General features: G+C 39.2%; 3 protein-coding genes across 11 annotated transcripts in view; all 3 read left to right on the forward strand.

Annotated features, from left to right (window-relative positions):
* The first annotated feature begins 5,120 nt into the window (after window positions 1-5,120).
* The window catches only part of ZC3H11A (zinc finger CCCH-type containing 11A), a 38,972-nt gene continuing 27,197 nt past the window's right edge, over window positions 5,121-16,895 (forward strand). For 4 of the 9 annotated variants that reach the window (XM_070043532.1, XM_030872716.2, XM_030872718.2 and 1 more), the window contains exon 1: window positions 12,132-12,526. The gene's annotated coding sequence lies outside the window, so the exon portion shown is untranslated. Of the gene's footprint in view, window positions 5,253-11,067; window positions 11,122-12,080; window positions 12,527-16,895 lie in introns of those variants that run through there. The other 5 variants (XM_070043526.1, XM_070043527.1, XM_070043528.1 and 2 more) reach the window with 5 other exon arrangements.
* ZBED6 (zinc finger BED-type containing 6) lies at window positions 6,060-11,059 on the forward strand. The gene has a single exon (XM_030872710.2). It carries the CDS (start codon window positions 6,984-6,986, stop codon window positions 9,921-9,923), a length of 2,940 nt encoding a protein of 979 aa, XP_030728570.1. The 5' UTR covers window positions 6,060-6,983; the 3' UTR covers window positions 9,924-11,059.
* LOC132593933 (uncharacterized) lies at window positions 11,587-11,989 on the forward strand. The gene has a single exon (XM_060288969.1). The coding sequence runs from the start codon at window positions 11,587-11,589 to the stop codon at window positions 11,683-11,685; it is 99 nt and encodes a 32-aa protein (XP_060144952.1). The 3' UTR covers window positions 11,686-11,989.

Genomic DNA, 16,895 nt, shown 5'->3' on the forward strand with positions numbered 1-16,895 from the left:
CCAACATTCAAGGGCCTCCATAATCTTTCTCCAACCTACTTTTACAATGTTCTCTCTTCCTATAGTCTGTAGACTCTTCCCCAGCTGAATTTCTCTCCTAGCTCCTTCAGGGATCTCCCTAACATAGTCTTCACTTACCTCTCACTCTGTCATACTTTAAGGTCAGCTTAGGTCTCACTCCCTCCAGGAAGTATTTCCTGGAACACTGCACTTTTCAATGACCACCTCTTCCTTTCTAGAACTAAAGTAGAGTTGCAGGCCAGGCCATGAAGTGATTTTTTTGTTTGTTTCATTTGAATCAGCTCAATCATAAATTTTCACATAAAAATCTGAGTTCCTGGCTTCCATTGAAAAATCAGGCATTCCCACCTGGCAAGTCTAGGCTGGAGTTGAATGTAACAGTGGGACCTTTAGCTAGGGCATGCATTCTCAAGTTTTATTCTTTTTTTTTTAATAATTTTAAAATTATTTATTTATTTATTTACTTACTTGGCTGCGTCAGGTCTTATTTGCGGCATGCAGGATCTTCATTGCTGCATGCGGGATCTTTTCATTACAGTGCACGGGCTCTTCATTGCGGTGCACGTGCTTCTCTAGTTGTGGCACACAGGCTCCAGAGTTCATGAGCTCAGTAGTTATAGCACGTGGGCTTAGTTGCCCCGCGGCATGTCGGATCTTAGGTCCCTGACCAGGGGTCGAACCCACGTCCCTTGCATTGGAAGGTGGATTCTTAACCACTGGACCACCAGGGAAGTCCCTCGAGTTTTCTTCTTACACCTGGCTCATCATTCTCATATACACACGAGCCTGGCTCACGTAAGCATTTGAGTTTGTAATCCCAGGTCTAAACTGTAGCTGGACACTTGATGTACAGTACATGGCAGTTACTTATCTTTACGTTTATCATGTCTTCTGGAAAAGTTCCACATGGGCAATTCCACATATTATGCCTATTTGGGATTCCTCACAATGCCTAGCACAGCAACCTAAACATAGAAGAATACTTAGTATAAGATAAACGGGAATGAGAACCTAATCTGCTTTTTCTTAACTAACCCATCACCCAACAGAACTACAGTTACCCCACTCCAAAATTAAATACCAAGGAAAAAATTCTATATAAGGAAATAAGAAAAGCACTGGGAGTGAAGAGGGGAAGGCAGTCCTAGGAAGGTTGATTTCAGTGATACCAGCTCTGGTCTTGCAGCTAGAGCAAGAAGTTTTTAATTTATCCATTGCAGTTAACAGGTATTTGTGACTCCTGTGCAAGGCTCCTTGCTAGGAGACTCTGTTGGTTCCTATTTCCTTACTCATGTCAGACATTTGAGACCCAAAGGCAGGAAGAAAAAGAGGAAGGTTGATGGATAGTGGTGATGGACACTGGGTCAGAGAAGGGACTAGCTACTCATGTGGTAGTTCCCCTCCCATTCTGTTCTCTAATGTGGGAAGTACAAAAAGAGGGCTACTGCCAACTTGTGGAGCCCACAGAGTTGGCTAGAGCTTCAGAGGAGGGACAGGCCAGGATTTGAATCTAGATCATATGGCTCCACAGTCAACATACTATACCAAGAGAGGAGGATTTAACATGAAGCTAAAGAAGTTTAACCTTCAGGCCCCCTACTTGCACAAGCCCCCTTCAAGGCTCTGGGCAAGGCCTTAGCAATATGCTCATGTGGTTATCATAAAATTCCATAAGTAAGATATTTTCATAGCAATGACTAAGATCCTTGTTTCTTTTCACTCAGACTCTCTCTCCAATACCTTCCCCTTGTTGGACATTTTTGGGATCCTGCTAAGAGGAAGTTGAGTTGGGATACAAATATTTTGGGTTTTATTTATGTGGTGTACAGTCACTTTCACTTAGAGTTAAGTTATTGCCAGACATTTAGGTGTAGAAATGGCTTTCAACAATACCCCTATTACCTGCTATGTAGACTCATCTGGCATTATGACCCAAAGTTGTAGGGCCAGAGGTCATATCTTGATATAAGTAGCATGTACATTGTGGAGGAGAGACAAGGTTTGAAATTTATGTAACCAGAAACTAATGTTTGGAAAAATCCTGAGCATCCCCGTGGAGAGGTCCACATGGTAAGAAACTGAGGTCTATATGAGAGAGCTTGGAAATGGATCCTCTAGCCCCAGTCAAGCCTTCAGATGACTTGTAGAGATGGCCAACAACTTGATTACCATCTCATGAGAGAACCTGAGCGAGAACCACCCAGCTAAACTGCTCCTGAATTCCTGACCCACAGAAACTGTGAGGTGATAAATGTTCATTGTTTTAAGCCAGTAAATTTAGGGATAATTTATTATGTAGCAATAGATAACTAATATATCTAGCAAAAATGATTGTTCTCTCCTGGTCAAGAATATATTAAATAATTCAATATTCTATGAAGTCTTAGTGCTTACATATGTAAGAAACTTGATGGAAGTTTCCCTAAATTTGACAACAAATCTATAATTTTCACCAATTTTACCAATAAGCTGTGAAATAAGAGACTTTTCTAAACTATCATTGATAAAACTATTTTTATTAAAAATTCCAGAGGGAAGACTGATGTATTTTTTATTCTTTTTATAGAAATATTACAAGATTGTCATATGAAGAGGCAATCAAAAACTATGCAGCTAAATATATAGAAAAGTCTATTATAGAGGATTATAGTTTATTGGTTAAAAAAAAGTATGACTTTTTTGAGTTTGTAATATATATAGTACAAGATTTTTTTATGTGTAATTTATTGTGATTTCCTTTCCTAGTCTAAATAAATATTCACTTTTGAATCAATTCTCAATAATTTTGCATTATTTTTCTAGAGGGCTCTACAAAACCTTTGCTCTCACATTGCACATGGTAAAATGTTTTGTCAATTACTTACTGAAGAGGTCTAAAGATTGTTTGAAATTCATTTAGAATCAAGGTGGGGTATTAGTAGGGAAAATCTGGCATTGTGCCCTTGGCCTAGATAATTTATCCCCTTTTAACAAACAAGGGGCAAGCCCACATCCACCCCTGAGAATTCTGTTTGTATATATGGGGTGGGGTGGGGGGATCCCCATGTGGGTTCCCACCTGGACTTCAGAGGATTTCCTAACTAGTTCTCCCTCTTTTTAATAGCCAGAGGCTTTTAACTTCTGCATTCTTCAGTGTCCCTATTACTCCATTATTTCTCTTTTCCCCCTTGGGAGAGACTAATGGAGACGGAAACAGGATTATTTCCATCAAAAAGGAACTTGTGAAATTTACTGCAAAACAGCCTTACCATGGTATGAGAGCTGTTAAAAAGAATATGGTAGGCCTCTAAGCACTGATGACCATTAAAAGATACTCAAGACAAATGGTAAAGTGGAAGAAAAAAAGCAAGTTGCAAAGCAATATGCATAGTTTTAGCCTGTTCTTATCCTGAAATTACTGTATTTCATTCATTCTGAGATGAACATCCTATCAAATTTTAATATCTCTGATCAATGGCCTGTCAGAGTTTAAGCGGCAGTTTTTTCTCTTAGAGGCCTGTAAAATAAGATGCACGCTATAATCAATGATACCTTAGATTTGATGAAATATAACTATTGTTAAAGAACAAATCTTGAGCCGAGTACATTTAAAGATGAAATTGGCTTTATTCAACGTTTCATGAACCAGGCAGCATCCCATCTAACAAATAGAAGGAGGGAGTTGTATAAAATGGAAGGTTTTTACAGGCAGAAAGCAGGTGGGACAAGGAAGTTAAAAGTGGATTCTTTTGGGGAAATTTACCCTTTCTTAGAGAAAGGTAGGGGGGAATCTTATCAGGCAGATTGCCTCACTAGTGCTGACCAGGAAATTAAAATTTCACTCCTGGGAGAGGCCGAAACTACAGTTTGGTTACGTATTAGGTCTTGGATGCGGCTTCAAAGTCCTAGTCTGGAAAACATTTCAGCTGTTTGGAAAGCCTTCTGTTAAACTGAAAAACCCTAGGTGTTGTGGCATAGACAGAAACTGGTTACCAAGAACCTACTTGTAGGGCTGGTTGACATGGCAACAGAGTATTGTTATGTTATACAGGGATTGGTGCTACGATTCTAATGCTGTGGCTTCTCACTTTAAAAGGAGATAGCAGCTCAAGTGTGAAGAGACTCACCCGTCTGGATTGGCTGGGACGCTCTCACTAGGCTGGCAGGTGGGGAAACAAGCCCAAGAGGAAATAAAAGAGGCCTGGAATCCCATCAGCTTTACCATCAAGTGTATCCTTTCTTAGTAGCAGAAATGGATCCTTTATCCAAGTTCTGTTGAGCCTATAACCCAGGGGGTATCTTGGGCTCCTGCTGTATCAGTGCAATATATTTAAGTATATTTGCATACAAAAAAGTTAGCAAGAATACATGTTAAATTAATGAGAGATTATTTCTCAGGAATGAGGTTAACGCAGATTTAAACTTTCTACGTTTACATTTCTCTATTATTACCTTTAAAAAAAACTCATGCATTACTTTATAATCGGGGGAAAAAAGGAAAGACATTCAAGTGGGAAAATACAGGCTAATATCAATAATGAAGTGGGTAGGCAAGTGATCTTTTTCCTTTTCACGTCTCAATCCTTGTCAACTTCTTAATGAGCATGAATTGTTTTTCCAAAACGAAAATTTGTTTTAAGAAATAAAAGAAACTTCCCTCAAACCCATTTCACTTCTTCAAATAAAAATAAATGCACAAATCCTTCAACATTGCAAGAAAAAAGTAGTTTATTTCTAAATCAAATTAACACAGGATTTGGACGATTTATTCATTAAGCAAACACTCTGGTGAGAATAAACTGAGCGCCCACTGTCTGGTAGAGACAATTCTCGCGATTTCCTCGCTTATTACGTGAATTTGATTAAAAAATTTTTTTTAAATCAAAGACGGTTTCAAAACACCCGTAACTTTCTAAAACGCGTGCTTTAGAAAGGAAGGGACGCCACCAGTTTATCGCCTCTCCTCTCACGTGACCCTCTCTTACCCGGGGAAGCCATCTTAAGCCGCGCCTCATAGAGGAAACTACATCTCCCAGAACCTTTGCGCTTTGCGTCGTGCTGGCACTTTTAGTGGCCGGGTCTTAGAGCTGAGCCTGTAGCTGGGCGCCATCTTTGACTCTGGCAGTGTTGGGTTTCTGCTGGTGTTGCTGCTGAGAGGACGGCGGGCGGCAGCGGCTAAGAAAGAAGAAAGACGTGGCAGCAAACGGGAGTCGGGGATAGTGTCGACGGTTCGGTAAAGTTTCTGTTCTCTGGTAACTAGACCCGTTTTTTGCTTCCCGGGTGGCTTGGGGCCGGGGAGGTGGGGGAGAGGGCGAGGGGAGTGGCCACGGCCTCCCCTCGCCCCTGGGTCGCGGCCTAGCCCGGGAAGTCAGAGCGGGTCCTTCGGCCCCGCGGTAACGACCCCCTCCCCCACCTCCCGGCCGCTGCCGTCGCCGGGGCGGGCTGGGAGCCCCAGGCTCCCGCTCCCATCCACCCCACCCCCACCCCACTTCACCCCACCCCACCCCCACGGCGCCTGCTCCTTTTCCCAACGAACCTTCTTCCCCTCCCCCACATCCGGTGTTGGTGAAACTGTAGGAGCCCGGAGCAGCCCCAGGAAGCCGACTTGTTTCCCTACTCCCAGAGGAGAACTGACACTAGATTGCTTTCTTTGGGGGCAACAGTTTACGTAGTTGAGCGGACCCCCGCTGCCTAAGTCAAATTGAGTGCCAGGAGCTGATTTTACCTACTCTCATTCCTCTCCAGGGTCCCACTACTTGGGAGATTTTCTCAAACTCCACACACAGAAAGCCACCGACCTTATTCCGGTATCCTACACCCCTTCCCTACCTTAATTACACTTCCCACTCCCCGCCCTCAGCATCGGAGTCAAGAGCAACAGGGACACTTCCGTTCTCCTTGTAGGACTGATGAAACCGTAATGAAGAACACCCCCTAAACTCCCATAATCGGTGCGGATTCCTATGGGGAAGGCCCATATTGTTGACATCTTCCAGGCCTTGGTTCTGGACCTTGAGAAGGAGGCTGAACTAGTGATAGCGATGCTTTTTAGGGTAAATGTATGTAGGTATTGGGGGAAGGGGAGGGATCAACCGAGAAGGCATGGAAGTGGTTTAAAGCTAATATTTCAGTTTTTGCTGCTCATATAGAGTCCAACCTAGGAGTTACTCATTTACAGGCTGTAATGCTTCTCCAGACTAAAAATGTTTGAAAACCAAGCATGGATTAACTCTCCATACGAACAGTAAATTGAAAATTCAGCTTCTGAGTAAAATTTAAAAATTTTACTCCCAAAGCATTTTTTTTAGGTACCCACATTTTTAAAAAATTGTGTTACTTTTAATTAGAGTTGAAAGGCCTCAACTAGAATTTGCTGTTAATGACCAGTATGTGGAGTCTGATTTAGCTTTCCAGAATTGACATTTTGGGTTTTATTGCCAAATCACAGTCCTAAACGATGAATGTTGAATGATGCACTATGTTTTTGTTTAAATGAAATTTACTGAGAATAATTAACTTCAGAATTAAGGGAAATTGATGTTGCTATCATGAGGCAGCATACAAAATACATATTTTAAAAACTGAAGACATTTCAAGCAGGTATAGTTCTTGAAGCAGAAAGAACATGAACCTGGGATTTGGAAGACCTGGTTTCTAGCTGCTACTGATCAACTCTATTACTCTGGGAAAGTAGGCCTCAGTTCTTTTTCCTGTAACATGAGTAAATTGGACTGTTTGAATTCAGAACTCAGAAAGTTGGAAGGGATCTTAAAGCCCTCTGTGAAAGCGTTTGGGAATGTTCTCCATTGCTGTCATTTTTCCTCCAAAAATAACCTGGTTTGGAAGTCATTGGTCCAACGGGAATTTGACTCCCCATAGAAATTGGAGAAAAGGTAATGCAAGTAGAGAGGAACAGCTGTATATCTGTTTGAGGAGTAAACCCACCAATAGATTCTGGTACGAATTTCAGAGACATAAAAAGAATGAGTGTATGTACCTTAAGTGTACCAGTTTCCTCACTCTCTCCTGGCAGAAGATGTAGCACTTTTAGTGGTGCTGGGATTCTGGGATGTGTTCCTATTACGTCTAATACAGATGAAGATGTGGTAGAGGGAAAGATGGTGGCAGAAGGACTGGATAAAGAGGCAAAATTGCCCGCGAAAAAGAAAAGAAAGAAGGGTTTGCGAATTAAGGGGAAAAGACGACGAAAAAAACTGATCCTTGCGAAAAAGTTTAGTAAGGATTTGGTATCTGGGAGGCCAGTTGCAGATGCCCCTGCTTTGTTGGCTTCCAATGCCCCTGAGCAGGATGAAGAAAGTCTTTTTGAGAGCAATATAGAAAAACAGATCTATTTACCTAGTACTAGAGCCAAGACCTCCATCGTGTGGCACTTCTTTCATGTTGACCCCCAGTACACCTGGCGGGCTATTTGTAACCTCTGTGAAAAAAGTGTTAGCAGGGGTAAACCAGGTAGCCATCTTGGGACATCTACTCTTCAGCGACATCTGCAGGCAAGGCATTCACCTCACTGGACCAGGGCAAACAAATTTGGAGTTACTAGTGGGGAGGAGGATTTTACTTTGGATGTACCTTTATCTCCCTCTTCCGCGGGAAGCAGTGGAAGCTTTGAATATATCCCTACTGATCCATTGGATAATAATGGAATGGGAAAGAAACGTGATAAATCAGTATCTGATGCCCTGAAGGCAGAAAGAGGGAGATTTCTCATCAAAAGTAACATTGTCAAGCATGCCTTAATTCCTGGAACAAGAGCCAAGACATCTGCAGTTTGGAATTTTTTCTATACTGATCCTCAGCACATCTCAAGAGCTGTCTGTAATATATGTAAAAGAAGTGTGAGCCGGGGTAGGCCGGGTTCTCACTTAGGAACTTCGACACTTCAACGACACCTGCAGGCCACACATCCCATCCATTGGGCAGTTGCCAACAAAGACAGTGGTGCAGTTGGAAATGGATTAGATGAAGCTGAGACTGAGAGAAATGATCTCTTGAGTGATACTTTGCCTGGAGAGAAGTCTACAGGCAGCCAGGATGTAACAGCTGAGGACCTTAGTGACTCTGATTCAGATGAACCTCCTGTATTAGAGGTTGAAAATAGAAGATCTGAGAGTCCTATTCCTGTTGCAGAGCAAGACACTCTAATGCATGCACAGGAACAAGAAACAACATATTGTGAAAATTCAACCTCAAGTCAAATAAGTCAAGCAATTATTCAAATGATTGTGGAAGATATGCATCCTTACAACTATTTCTCAACTCCAGCCTTTCAGAGGTTCATGCAGATTGTGGCCCCTGACTATAGGTTACCATCTGAAACTTACTTTTTCACTAAGGCTGTGCCTCAATTATATGATTGGGTCAGAGAAAAAATTTTCTTAACTTTGGAGAATGTTCAAAGCCAAAAGATTCACCTGACTGTGGACATATGGACCCATGACCCATCCACTGACTATTTCATTGTGACTGTACACTGGGTCTCTTTGCAAACTACACCTTCTTCCAGTAATGGCAGGATCCCCAATTTTAGAAAGTGGGCAGTTCTCTGTGTAACAGGTTTGGCCAAAGACTGTTTGATAACCAACATTTTACAAGAATTAAGTGACCAGATTGGTCTGTGGCTTTCTCCTAATTTCCTCATCCCTAGCTTCATCGTTTCTGACAATTCTTCTAATGTAGTACATGCAATCAAAGATGGTGGTTTTACCCATGTGCCATGCTTTCTGCATTGTTTAAATACAGTCATTCAAGACTTTTTCTGTGAGCACAAAAGCATTGAGAACATGTTAGTGGCTGCTAGGAAAACCTGTCATCATTTTAGTCATTCAGTCAAGGCCCGTCAGATACTACAAGAATTCCAAAATGATCACCAACTTCCATGGAAAAATTTGAAGCAGGATGAAGCTGGCCATTGGATTTCTACCTTTTATATGTTAAAATGGCTCTTGGAGCATTGTTACTCAGTTCACCATAGTCTTGGTAGAGCCAGTGGAGTTGTGCTCACCTCCCTTCAGTGGACTCTAATGACGTATGTTTATGATATTCTTAAACCATTTGAGGAGGCCACCCAGAAAGTGAGTGTGAAGACCACAGGATTGAATCAGGTGCTACCCCTAATCCATCATCTACTCCTTTCCCTGCAGAAACTCAGAGAAGATTTTCAAGTTAGAGGTATTACTCAGGCCCTCAATCTGGTAGACAGTTTATCTCTGAAACTTGAAACTGATACCCTATTAAGTGCCATGCTCAAATCCAAGCCCTGTATCTTGGCTGCTTTGTTAGACCCTTGCTTTAAAAACAGTTTGGAAGACTTTTTCCCTCAAGGTGCACATTTGGAAACTTACAAGCAGATCCTTGCAGAAGAAGTTTGTAACTATATGGAATCTTCATCAGAGGTCTGCCATATTGCAACTTCAGAAGCTTCTGGTTCCTCAGCCATAGTAGGAGCTGATTCATTTACCTCATCTATAAGAGAAGGCACCTCCAGTTCAGGGTCTGTTGATAGTTCAGCTGCAGATAATGTTGCCATTGGAGGCAAAAGCTTCATGTTTCCTTCTGCTATGGCAGTAGTGGATGAATACTTCAAAGAGAAGTATTCAGAGACCTCAGGAGGTGATGACCCTTTGATTTACTGGCAGAAGAAGGTGAGCGTATGGCCAGCTTTGACCCAAGTTGCCATTCAGTATCTGAGCTGCCCCATATGTAGTTGGCAGTCTGAATGTATCTTTACTGCAAATAGCCACTTTCATCCAAAGCAGATCATGAGCCTGGACTTTGACAATATAGAACAGCTGATGTTTCTGAAAATGAACTTGAAAAATGTTAACTATGATTATTCTTCATTGGTTCTGAGCTGGGATCCTGAGAATGAAGTTATTCAAAGCAATGAAAAAGAAATATCTTAATTTCTTTTTCCTTTCTCCATTTAAAATGGGCAACTTATTGCTATGTTACTGTGTCCTAATTGCTATAATTGTTGTATACAGTTATACTAATTATTCTTTATGCACAATCTGGGGAAACCTGAAAACACAGAAAGGGCTGAAAATTCCTCAGGGGTAATATAATGTTGACAAAGTGAAGATTAAAGATTTCATAGTAGTAACTCAGTGTAGCTGTCACTTGAAATTTTGTTTATACCAATTGAAAGAAAAAAAGACTTTTTTAATTAAAAAAATATAGTGCAGCATTGAAAAGCCTTAGGCTATTTCTGGCTGGTAGATTGAACTAGTAATTGGTTTTAAGTAAAAATTTCTCTCAACCTGGGAGGTTTGATTGCTCTGAAACCAATGAAATAGAGAAAAAGCATACTAAACTGGTATCTCTCCCCATCACCACCATTTTTCTATTTCTTTAAAAACCCTGATTCATACTTACAGCTTGGCAAAAACAAAGTTCACAAAATTGTTTTATATTTAGGAATTCCTAATTGCCTCCTCATACTGGTCAGCGTTATAATTTCAACTTACTGAGTGTGATAGAGTTGCCCTTTATATTTAAGATTGGGTCTATATAGAGAGGAAACATTAGAAAACAATTAGGAAGAAATTACTTTTAGTCTTTGAATTGCCCTTTTTAACTTTTATTGTAAAAACAAAGATTAGCTACTTTTATATTATTTATGGGTAAATGACAAAAAGTTTACAGAATTGAAAAAGATTGAATGGAAATTGGAATGAAAGCCCCATGAGTATACTGTGACAAACCAGTATCCCTTTCCCACAGAATGTTTCTCAATTTAAGTGATCTTAAATGTCATTTAAAAATTATACTGAATGATCCATAATACTGTATTCTTAACTATGAGGTTATTTTGGCCTTAATTCTTATTTAAAAATAAGCAGTCAATATTTTCATGTGTTAGGAATCATTGCCTCACTGGTAAAATGAGAGAATTGATCTCAATTGATCTTGTCCCTTTCCACTCTGGAAGTATGTTTTTGTGATTGAGTGGGAGGCCATAAATGATGACTTTTAGTAAAAGTCTATTAAAAGTTTCAGACTGAATAACTAATGTAAGATCCCAATTTTTCCTTTTTTTCATTTTAGATTTGGGGATATTCCCTGCCCAAAAATTTCCTGGAAAATTGACTAGTATTAAGTGTGAGTAAAAGGTGTCCACTTTTTTTTAAGTTTTGATTTTAGTTTTGTCTTGGGTAGTATTTGGCAAGATTTAGCCTAGAAATTATGTAGTATTTATTACGTGAGAATCAAAATTGCTTTGTTACTGGGCTGGTTCAAAATTTAGAACTCATTTCTATGTATCAAAATTGTTTTTTGTTTTTGTTTTTCGTTTTTTTGAAATTCTTAAATGGTAAATGTACCATTGTGAAATGAAATTTCAACTCCAAAAGTTTACCCTTTTACTAACTGGAGTAAATGGATAATTATAAAGTCTTTAGTTGAAGCCATCACTAGTAAAGAATTTGGAACTAGGCTGCATAAGCAAGCCTTTGCAGGGCCACCATTGAATGTCATGCCGGTGACACTGGTGTTGCTATAACAGAAGGAAAACATCTTCCCTTATTAGATAGAAGCTTTCTGTAATTTTGACAGTGCCAGTTCAGGATGACTATAATGCTGCTCTGCCTTCTACAGCTTGCTGCACCGCTCTGTAGTTACTCTATAACTATACATTTCTATCTTTTTTGGTTAAACACTCCCTGAAGGTGATAAAAGATGATGTGATGATATATATACATCCACATTGTACACATCGATATATGTGTAAGGATTTCCCTTCATCTTTATTTTGGGGGCTGGGCAAAATTTAGTGTAACATATTAATATACTTCATGATACTTTGGTAGAAGAGGAAGTTCACTATTTTTATAATGAACCCAAATTTAAAAGCTTTTGTAGTGTATTTTAAAAGGGAAAACTTACCCAAATGTTTTATTTCTACACATTTGTGTATGTGTGTGTGTGTGTGTGTGTATAAGCCAGTTAGTATATATGTATATGTATATTATACATAAAACACTTTATATTTTTACATACAAGTATGTTTTTATTATACAGATAATAAAGATGGGGGAAGGTTTCTGTTTTTTTCTTAATAGGTGAAGAAATCTTGAAGACCAGAAATTGGATCTTATTGAATTTTGGTGTTCTTTTTCTTTTTCTTTTTTCTTTTTAAATTAATTGTTCGGCTATGGAAGATGGATCTTTTTTTTTTTTTTTAATAATTCTTTGAATCTCAAGTTCATCTTTATATGAACTCTTTTTTGTTGTTTTTTTGTTGAGGAGATAACTAACCCTAGCTGTCTCCAGTTTGACAAAGGTTGTTTGAATGGACTTAAATCTCTCAGTAGTTGGGAGATGTTTTAAAAACACGCCCTGTGTTTGAATTGTGGCTGAGAGGTTTCCTTGGCAATGTGAGGAGGAAAATTCTTTCTGCCTCATTATTATTAATTCATGGATTGAGTGTTGGTTCGACCTACAGGCGTAATAGATTGGAACTCAGTGAAGACACAGACATTGCTGCTGAGAGCAACCAGCTAATAATGTAAGTGTGGAAATGTGTTCTTTTTTTCCCTGATTAAAGGAGTGAACATTTTTGTAATTTAAGGCATAATTTTCCTGAATCAGTAAGAAAATCAAAGAAATATTGTCAACACATTTTTTTCTTGTAATTGTTCATGAGTTTTTAGTTTTTTTGAGGGAAATATCCCTACCCCCTCTTTTTTTGATAATATATGCACATTATAAAAAAGGTAAAAACAATATAAACAAGGTGGACTCTTCCTGTAATTCCACCTCCTCAGAGAAAAGCACTGTTAATAGTTTATCGTGGCATAGTTCAGTGTCCATACACATAGCTCTGCCTCACCTTTTTCTAATGACTACATAGTGTTCCTTTGTATGGATGGATGTGCCATAATATATGTATCCCTGATTGGTAGACATTTGGGTTTTTGCCATTAAAAACAAAAAAGCCCTGCATCCAAAAACAGCTCTGTACACACATATGTGTGAACTATTTCTTTGAACCACTTCTTAGATGCGAATTTGTAGAATTGTTAAAATTCCTAAAGAGATTATACCAATCTACTGAATTAATGAAGTCTTTTTGATTTTTAAAAGTTCTTAACACATCCCTTTTAGTGAAGATATTAATCTTTGGCCATGTTGCTGGTAAACCTTTTGCTATATGAATGTTTTTCATTTTATGTAGTGAAATCCATCAGTTTTATTAAGGTTTGTAATTTTGGTGTCATGTTAAGGACAGGTGTTTTTCATCCTGAGCTTATAAAAAAAATAGCATGCATTTTTTTTTCCAGTACTTGGGTGGTTATATATTTTATATTAAAAATGTAATCTGGGCTTCCCTGGTGGCGCAGTGTTTGAGAGTCCACCTGCCGATGCAGGGGACACGGGTTCGTGCCCCGGTCCTCGAAGATCCCACATGCCGCGGAGCGGCTACGCCCATGAGCCATGGCCGCTGAGCCTGCGCGTCCAGAGCCTGTGCTCCGCGACGGGAGAGGGCACAACAGTGAGGGGCCCGCGAACCCCCCCCAAAAAAAAGTAGTCTAAGGATTGTAATTATATGACATTGCCTCTCTTCCTCCCATTAAGCATTGTCAAATATTGCTTGTTTTTTTGTTCAGCATAGTTACAAATTTAGAATCTTATATAGTGCTTTTAGTGAGCTAAAGCCTCTTTGCCATGCTTGCTTTTATTCCCTTGGAACCTTTTTGTATGAAGTAGTAATTGTTTTTTTCAAATGGGTAGCTAATTTTTTTGGTTAATTTCAAATGCCACCTTTTCCAGAAATTGCTTGGATTCTGTTAATCTTGTACTCATTTATTTGCCAATATTACATTTAAATGTTATCTTTCACATCTATGATAATATCAGGAAGCGCAAGGCCTCTCATTCTTTTTAAGATTTTCTTTATTTTTCTCAGTTACTCTAGGTTGTTTTGCAGTCTGTCAAGTTCCAGTAAAAATAAAGTATCACTGAGATTTTGAATTGAATTGCATTCAATGTTATTATCTGAATGATTGTTGCTGGCACAGGAAATTTATTGATCTTTTAAATATCTTATTTTAAATTTCTTTAGTTGATGGTTAGATTTTATAGTTTGCAAGCATATAATGTGCAGATACTAAATTTTTTGCCTCATCCTTTCTAATCTTTATACTTTTTTTTCCTTATTGCATATACTGGACACTGGAACAGTGTTGAATGATGGTGCAGACGGCGAGACTTTTTTTTTGCCTTTTTTTTTTTTTTTTTTTTTTTTGCCTTGAGTGCTTTACCTCTAGTGTTTTACCATGTCTCATGTGTTGATAGTTTCTGATGAATTAGTACATTCATGCTAAGGAGGTTCCTTGTAATTTACAAAGAGTTTTTACTGGGAGTAGATGTTGTGTTGTAGCTTTCTTTTTTGTTAAGCCATTTTAACTTTAAAAAATTATAATTTTCAATCTTTATTTTCCACCGTTGTTCTGTTTTTGAAATCTTAAGATACCATAGAGTTTCTGTTTTTAGCCCCCCTTTATTCTATTAATGTAATGAATTTCTCAGTATTAAACCATTTTTTGTCCTGGAATAAACCCTCTTTGATCATGTTATTTTCTTTAAAAAATTTATTTTATTTATTTCTGGCTACATTGGGTCTTTGTTGCTGTGTGCGGGCTTCTCATTGCGGTGGCTTCTCTTGCTGCGGAGCATAGGCTCTAGGTGAGCAGGCTTCAGTAGTTGTGACTCACGGGCTTTAGAGTGCAGGCTCAGTAGTTGTAGCTCACGGGCTTAGTTGCTCTGCAGCATGTGGGATCTTCCCGGACCAGGGCACGAACCCATGTCCCCTGCATCGGCAGGCAGATTCTCAACCACTGCGCCACCAGGGAAGCCCCTCTCCTGCCAGTTTTTAAATATTTATTTATTTATTTGGCCACACTGGGTCTTAGTTGCAGCATGTGGGATCTAGTTCCCTGACCAGGGATCGGACTTGGGCCCCCTGCATTGGGAGCGTGGAGTCTTAACCACTGGACCACCAGGGACGTCCCCCTCCCCCCCAATTTTTAAAGTTACCTTTTGGTGTACCCTACAAGGTGGAATGCATTCCCTGTGTTTGCGGTCAGAGGAATCCTGGTAGTGGATTGGTGAGGTGCTATTAAAGGTCCAGTCCTTCGTGGATCAGTGATGGTCAGGTCAGTTAGGGCAAACTTAAATTTTTTATGTCTGTGTTGCATTATATTAGAAAACTTAATGTTATTCTCAGCATAAAACAAAATAATCAGTAGCCACCTGTAATTCTACTACCATAGCCGTAACTACTGCTAACATTTTGGTCCGTGTTCTTCTAGACTTCTTCCTGCTACTCATCTTCACCAGCATTTGGTGGTATGTTTTTGGATTTTAGCTCTTCTAAAAGGAATTTGCAATTCCCTGTGATGTTGAGTATCTTTTCATATGCTTGTTTGTCATCTGTATGTTTTCTTTGGTGAGGTGTCTGTTTCAATCTTTTGTCCACTTCTTCCAGGAGTGTTTATTGAAAAGACTATCCTTTCTCCATTGACATTGCCTTGCTCCTTTGTCAAAGTTTAGTTGACTGTATTTGTAATCTGTGTTAGTTTCCTAGGACTTCCATTACAAAGTACCACAAACTGGGTGTCTTAAAGCAACAGGAATTTATTATCTCACAGTTATGGAGTCCAGAAGTCTGAAAAGGTGTTGGCAGGGTCATGCTCTCTCTGAAACCTGTAGGGAAATGATCCTTCCTTGCTTCTTCTAGCTTCTGGTGTTTGCTGGCAATCCGTGTCATTCCTTGGCTTATAGATGCATCGGTTTTTGAACATTTAGGTTTCTCAGTGGTTTTCCATTGTTAGAAGAAGATGGTGATGAACTATTATTTTGCATATTTGTTGAATTTGTTATATTTTAATCTCAGGATAAATTCTAGAAATGGAATTGGAAGTCATAGGGTATGTACATTTTGAAGGTATGTTTAGTAACATAACTCTTCTAACCTTGGTTGCTGACTTAAAGGCTGGTTTTTGTCATGGCCTGCTGTTCTTGGATTAGGAATTGTTAGTAGGAAATATGAAGGAATTTGATTCAGCTGATTTCAAATTGTAGCTCAGTGTTTCTGTTGTTGTTGTTGTTTCTGGCCGCACCTCTCAGCATGCAGAACTTCCCCTATCGACTGCACGCCCTGTGCAGGGGAAGCACAGAGTCTTAACCGCTGGACCACCAGGGAAGTCCCTAGATCAGTGTTTCTGAAACCTGATCTTCTGATGTAGGAGTTTGTAGAAACCCCTTCCAAATTCTGGCTTGTGCTCTTGTCATGTATTTTTACTTCTCTAGAAGCTTTCTTTCTTGAACCCTTTAGTGCAGGGGGCCAGGGTATGGCAAGGACTGAGGCGGGAGGGAATATTGGTCATTTTGCATAAGCACTATTTTATGGGTCAAGCCCTGAGAACTTCTTTTGCTCCTTGTTTGCAATTGGTGTGCAGCTCTTTGTCCATCTTAATTATATTAGCTATTAGCTCTACAGATTTTTCAGGAGTAATTGTTTCACCAATTTTTCTAGTGAGACAGTTTTTCCCACATACTTATAATTATATACTTTTGAAATAACAAAAATGCTTGTGAAAATATTGGAACTTCTGTTAGATGAAAAAAAATCTGGTTTGTCAGAAATGTAGATTTAGCAAATTATCTTGTGTAAAATAATCCAAGTCCCATTAATAATCTAAACTGCAGATCATTTATTGAGCGTGCAGTGCTTACCTAGGTTATGCTGAAGCACCATAGAGAGTGCAAAAGAAAGAAGCATGACTATTCTTAACAAAACTTTTACATTGTAGATGAGAATGTACAACTTTCACATCAGAATAAAATGTGAATCAGTTTTCATAAGGCTCTGT

The sequence above is a fragment of the Globicephala melas genome, chromosome 1 (assembly GCF_963455315.2).
Source record: "Globicephala melas chromosome 1, mGloMel1.2, whole genome shotgun sequence".
NCBI classification, from domain to species: Eukaryota; Metazoa; Chordata; class Mammalia; order Artiodactyla; family Delphinidae; genus Globicephala; species Globicephala melas.

Excerpts from the sequence above, each read along its gene's own strand:
- ZBED6 (XM_030872710.2), top strand. The coding sequence starts at position 6,984 with ATGAGTGTATGTACCTTAAGTGTACCAGTTTCCTCACTCTCTCCTGGC.
- LOC132593933 (XM_060288969.1), top strand. The coding sequence starts at position 11,587 with ATGACTATAATGCTGCTCTGCCTTCTACAGCTTGCTGCACCGCTCTGT.